The sequence below is a fragment of the Carcharodon carcharias genome, chromosome 25 (assembly GCF_017639515.1).
Source record: "Carcharodon carcharias isolate sCarCar2 chromosome 25, sCarCar2.pri, whole genome shotgun sequence".
Taxonomy (NCBI): domain Eukaryota; kingdom Metazoa; phylum Chordata; class Chondrichthyes; order Lamniformes; family Lamnidae; genus Carcharodon; species Carcharodon carcharias.
In genome coordinates, this window is record NC_054491.1 from 21,137,448 (window position 1) to 21,143,447 (window position 6,000).

At 44.6% G+C, this 6,000-nt stretch overlaps 1 protein-coding gene across 7 annotated transcripts in view; it reads right to left on the reverse strand.

The window, feature by feature from the left end:
* Nucleotides 1-5,310, reverse strand: part of LOC121269647 — a 52,223-nt gene extending 46,913 nt beyond the window's left edge. For all 7 annotated transcript variants that reach the window (XM_041174408.1, XM_041174410.1, XM_041174407.1 and 4 more), the window contains exons 1-2: nucleotides 5,144-5,310; nucleotides 4,470-4,529 (exon numbers count right to left, since the gene is read on the reverse strand). In XM_041174408.1, coding sequence (XP_041030342.1) covers nucleotides 4,470-4,475 — 6 coding nt within the window. In that variant the 5' untranslated portion in view covers nucleotides 4,476-4,529; nucleotides 5,144-5,310. The remainder of the gene's footprint in view (nucleotides 1-4,469; nucleotides 4,530-5,143) is intronic.
* Nucleotides 5,311-6,000: the final 690 nt, after the last annotated feature.

Consider the following 6,000-nt stretch of genomic DNA (forward strand, 5'->3'; position numbering starts at 1 on the left):
GCATCTGAAACACAGCACCTAACCTCCGAAAGCACAGCATTTTATCGACGAGGAGAAGCAAAACTAGAATCCCAAGATGTTTTGCAAGCAGTGAATGAAAGTGCACACTAGAGTGGAAACACAAGGTAATCAGCTGGGCAAGCAGGGTCTCGCAAACAATAACCTTTTTCTAAAATTAATTTTCGGGATACGAGCTTCCCGCTGACAAGATCAGAATTTATTGCCCGTCCATAATTGCCCTTGAGCAGGTGGCGGTCAACCACCTTCTGGAATGCAACTGATTGTGTCGCTGGGCAATTTCAGAGGGCAGTTAAGTATCAACCACATTGCTGTGGGTCTGGAGTCACATGTAGGCCAGACCAGGTCAGGAAGGCAGATTTCCTTCCGTGAAGGACATTAATGGAGCAAATAACTTCATGATCACTATTACTGATACTGGCTTTTTAATTCCAGGTTTATTTAATTTAATTTATTTTAACTGAATTTAATTGCATTCCACAGCTACTGTAGTGGAATCTAAATTCATGTCTTTGGAACCAGACCTCTGATCACAAGTCCAGTAACATACCCACTATGCTACTGTTCCACAACTAATTAAATCCATTTGTAGACCTCAGAGCTGGTGAGGGAGGGCTTTGGCTTGGACATGGGGAGTGTTTCCTTCTCTTCACATCCACCTTAACTGGTGGGGAAGGAATAATCGAACAGCTCATTCAAAAATCTCCCCAAGCACTGATGTATTGGCCTAGATTGTGTGCTCAAGTCTCTGGAATGAGACTTAAAAAAGAAAATAAGAAATAGGAACAGGAGTAGACTATATGGCCCATCAAGCCTGCTCCTTGAACCCCTGACTTTCTTTCTCAAGAAGGGAGACAATTACCAACTGAACCATGGCTGATAGTTATGACTATCCACTACACTGTGTTTCCACAAAGAGGGTCTTTTAAAGCAGCTGGAATGGAAAATGATGACTGCAATGACACAAGGTCAAAATAAGCAATTTTCATTCAGCTTTCCCCTTCATGTCAAACCCAGCACAAAACAATATAGGTCGAAACAAGTGAACAAAAGAAATAGGAACAAGAGTAGGCCCTCAAGAAATAGTAAGACAACACAAAAAGGCTGGAAATACACAGTAGGTTTGGCAGCATCTGTCCAGAGAGAAACAGAATTAACAAAAAAAAACTGTTTCTTTCTTCACAGATGATACCAGATCTGTTGAGTATTTCCAGTTTTTTCTGTTTTTTATATTTCCAGTTTCCACCAAGAACAGTATTTTGCTTTTGTCTCAAGAAATATTGTTTAACAGCACTGCTGAGCTTAAAAGCAGATTGGAGAGAACAGCCCTTCCCAATCTGTTTCCTCCTCCAGCCTCACAACCCTCAGATATCTGCATTCCTCCAATTCTGCTCTCTTGAGCACCACCAATTTTAATCACTCCACACTTGGTGGCCGTGCCTTCAGCTGCCTGGGCCCTAAGCTCTGGAACTCCCCCAAACCTCTTCGCCTCTCCGCATTTCTCTTCTCCTTTAAGACACTTGTTGAGACCTGTTTCCTTGACTAAGTTTTTAGTCATCTGTCCTAATATTGTGTGGCTTGATGTCAGATTGTGTTGTGAAGCACCTTGTAACAATTACATCACATTAAAGGCACTATATAAAATGCAGATTATTGTCTTTCCCACAATATTTGGCAAAGAACGCAGAACTTCTGGTTCTTGCACCCAAGGCATCAGTTTCATCTGTAATTTTTAAAAAGATGTGTTAAGACAGTTACATCTCCAAAGGTGGGTTAGAGAGAGAGAATTCTAGAGTGGAGGGTTCGGGCAGCTAAAAGGCACAGCCACCAATGGTGGGACAAATGGAAATCAGGGATGCACAAGAGATCACGGGAAGAGAGAGAGATCATGGGGCTGGAGGAAGAGACAGAGATTGGGAGGGGAGAGACCATGAAAGTATTAAGAACATAAGAACTAGGGGCAGGAGCAGGCAATTCAGCCCCTCGAGCCTGCCCCGCCATTCTAATACAATCATGGTTGATCTCATTTCGGCCTCAACTCCAATTTCCCACCCTTTCCCCATAACCTTTCAACCTGTTACTAATTAAAAATCTGTCTATCTCCTCCTTAAATTTATTCAGTGTCCCGGCATCCACTGCAGTCTGAGGTGGTGAATTCCACAGACTCACGACCCTTTGAGAGAAGTAATTCCTCCTCATCTCTGATTTAAATCTACCGCCCTTAGCCTAAAACTATGGCCTAGAGCAGGATGAAAATTTGGAGAAATAAAACAATGCCATATGTGAGGATTGCCTCAGTGTGGCCTCAAAACTCTTAAATGCACCATCAGCTTAGTAATTTTACACTGATTATAGCACAGCTTTTGCATAAGGTCAGAGAAAACTGCAATACCAGTGGACCACAGAGGGACTTATAAACGCCAGCTCCTTTTGAGCAGGCAAGGACTTCAGTTGGATGATCTCCTCCTCCCTCCTACCTGCAAAAACACTTTAGGTTAGCCAACTAAATCAACACTCTCAGTCCTCACTCTCAAAAAAATGGGAATACACTTGCAACAGAAAGAATCAATTGAGACATCTGGGAAATTTAAGTACAGAGTCCCTTGAAAGTGCAAATGGACACGTATAAAGCCAAAAGCATTTTGAGTTTTATAACTAAGCGAAGAAAGGCAATGTTATATTTGTAAAAGGCAATAGTTCGGCTACAGTTCGGGTAATTTATGCAGTTTTCTATCCATTACCTTAGTGATTATACTACATAAAAATACCTCATTGGCTATAACACACTCTGTGACATCCTGAGGTCAGGTAAGTGACTTTATAAACAAAGAACAAAAGTCATTCTGTGAAGATTCAGCCAGGATGGAAAGCCATAGATTCATGGCACAGAAACAGGCCATCGCCAGTGTTTATGTTCCATTCGAGCCTCCTCCCACCTCTATTTTGCCTTGCAACGACAACAACTTATATTTATATTGTGCCTTTAACAAAATGAAACATCCCAAAGTGCTTCACAGGAGCATTATAAAACAAAGTATGACATCAAATCACATAGGGAGACATTAGGCCAGATGATCAAACAATGTCAGCTTTAAAAAGTGTCTTAAAGAAGGAAAGTGAGATGGAGGGGGAGAGTGAGGGAAGTCCAGAACTTGGGACCCAAGCAACTGAAGATATGGCCACCAATGATGCAGCGATTATAATTAGGAATGCACGAGAGGCCAGAATTAGAGGAGCGCAGCTATCACTGAGGGTTGTGGGATTGGAGGACATTACAGAGATAGGGAGGGGCGAGTTCATGGAAGGATTTGAAAACAAGGACATGAATTTTAAAAACAAGGCGTTGCTTGATCAGGAACCAACATAGGTCAGTGAGCATAGGGCTGCTAGGGGAACGGGACTTGCTGACAGTTTAGACGGGCAGTGGATCTTTGAATGACCTCAAAATTTATGGAGGGTAGAATGTGGGAGAGCAGCCAGGAGGAGTTCATTGGGATAGTCAAGTCTATAAGTAATGAAGGCATGGATAAGAATATCAACATATCCCTTCTCCGTACTGGGACAGCTTCTTCTGAACATCGTAATGGTGCAAAGTGAACACATAACTTAGTAAAATTATGGAGCGTTTCAACGGGGTGAATAGAGAAAGATTTGTCTGAAACAAAAAATAAAAAATGCTGGAAATACTCAGCAGGTCTGGCAGCATCTGCAGAGAGAGGAATAGATTAACATTTCAGGTTTTTTTTTAAAAAGTTCATTCATGGGGTGTGAGCATCGCTGGTTGGGCCAGCATTTATTGCTCATCCCTAATTGCCCTTGAGAAGGTGGTAGTGAGCTGCCTTCTTGAACCGCTGCAGTCCATGTGGTGTAGGTACACCCACAGTGCTGTTAGGAAGGGAGTTCCAGGATTTTCACCCAGTGAAAGTGAAGGAACAGCCATATATTTCGAAGTCAGGATGGTGAGTGAGTTGGAGGGGAACTTTGAGGTGGTGGTGCTCCCATGTGTCTGCCGCCCTTGTCCTTCTAAATGGTAGTGGTCGCGGGTTTGGAAGATGACCTTTCATCCCAACTCCATCTGATCATATGGTCAGGGAATCAGTGGGTCTGTCAGTTTAAAAAAGGTCACTGAGGGAAGAGGGGGTTTAAAAGAAATTCCACTGCGAGGTGATTGAGAACGGAACGCTTTGCTGAGGAGGTAGAGACCATTGCGGAATGACAGAATTGTTCCGGCGCAGGAGAAGGCTATTCGGCCCATCGTGTCTGCACGGGCTCGCTGAATGAGCAACTCACTTAGTGCCATTCTCCCGTTAAGCCTGCACATTCTTCCTTTTCAGCTCAAAATCTAATCCCCTTTCTGAATGCTTGGATCGTCCCTGCCAGTTCAGATCCTAACCACTTGCCGTGTGAGGAGTTTTTTTTATTATATATATATATATATTCCTGTCGCTCACCTGCATTGTTGAAGAAAACACGGTTTGCAATAGTGCAGGCGGTTATGATGATGCAAGGCTCTGCGGAGAGGAAGACAGAGAGATCAGGGTCATTCACTAAATAGGAAAAGGATTGAAACTATAAATCTGGAGCCGCTGAAATTCATCTCCGCTGGATGCAGGTACAAAATCATTTTCAATATCAGAATTCGGGCACGGTAAATCAGCTATAAAAAGCCCGCTAGCAGACTGAGACTCACTGCTCTCCTTGCAGCTCAGACCAGAGCAGCGCAATAATACAACCTGCACGCCAAAACTTTTAAACAGCGCTGGCGCGGGGCTCCCTCCAAATAAAACGGAGAGTGTGGGTGTTCGAGGAGAGAAGGAGGGGGCGAGGGGGAAACAGAAGGGAGGGAAAAAAGGGGCAGGTGGGGTGGGGGAGAGAGGAGGGGGGGGGGGGTGGGGGAGATGAAGGGGGGGTGGGGGAGATGAAGGGGGGGTGGGGAAGAGGAAGGGGGGCTGGGGGAGGGAGGGGGGAGAAGGAGAATATCTTTGAGCCGCTGCTATTTGAATGCAGTCAGAAACAGGGCTTTCGGCGCCCTGTCAACAATTTCCTTTTGTATTGCTGCTGATTCCGGGGGGTGGGCGGGGTGAAAGCGCTGATAAAAATTCATGAATTTCTCCAAACTTCTCACCGCCGGCTCCACCGCGAGTCTCCGGAATCAAACCTTCCCCCTTCTCAGCACCTGATCCGGGGCTGGAAATTCCAAAAAAAACGCCCGCTGTAAACAGCCGGTAAATTCCAAAGAATCTTCACTAGCCTCCTGAGAACTGAAGAGCATCCGCTCGCTCTTTACAATAACCAATTGAAAGACTTTCGGTTTGTTTTTTTTTAAGGCGGAGCCGAGTCATTGAGCGACAATGGCTTGAGGAACTGTCTCTGCCGGAGTAAAAGGTTACTCCAGGTTAAATTCTCAAGTCATAGTTTCAATGGGGAACCGGAGTCAAGCGGTGAAGAGAGCTTCTGTCAAATAAGCAAAATACTGCGGATGCTGGAACTCTGAAACAAAAGCAAAAAAATTGCTGGAAAAACTCAGCAGGTCTGTCAGTCTCTATGGAGAGAGAAACAGTTAACGTTTGGAGTCGGTTTGACTCTTCAGGGCTACAGAGAAGTAGAAATGTGATGGACTTTATACTGTTTGAGAGAAATAGAAGGTCAGAGAGAGGTGACAGCTAAGGAGAGATTGACAAAGAATCTGTCAAAATTGGAAGCGCGCTCCTTACAGATGCTGCCCGACCTGCTGAGTTTTCCAGTGTTTTCTGTTTCTGTCAAAGTTGGCATGGACTGGGGAGCCTGACCACAGAGGGATTCCAGCCACCCTGACGGAGATGAGGAGGAATTTCTTCTCTCAGAGGGTAGTCAATCTGTGGAATCCTTTACCGCAGAGGGCTGCAGAAGCTGGGTCGTTAGGTATATCCAAGGCTGAGATAGACAGATTTTTAATCAGTGAGGGAATCAAGGGTTATGGGGAAAAGACAGGAAAGTGGAGTT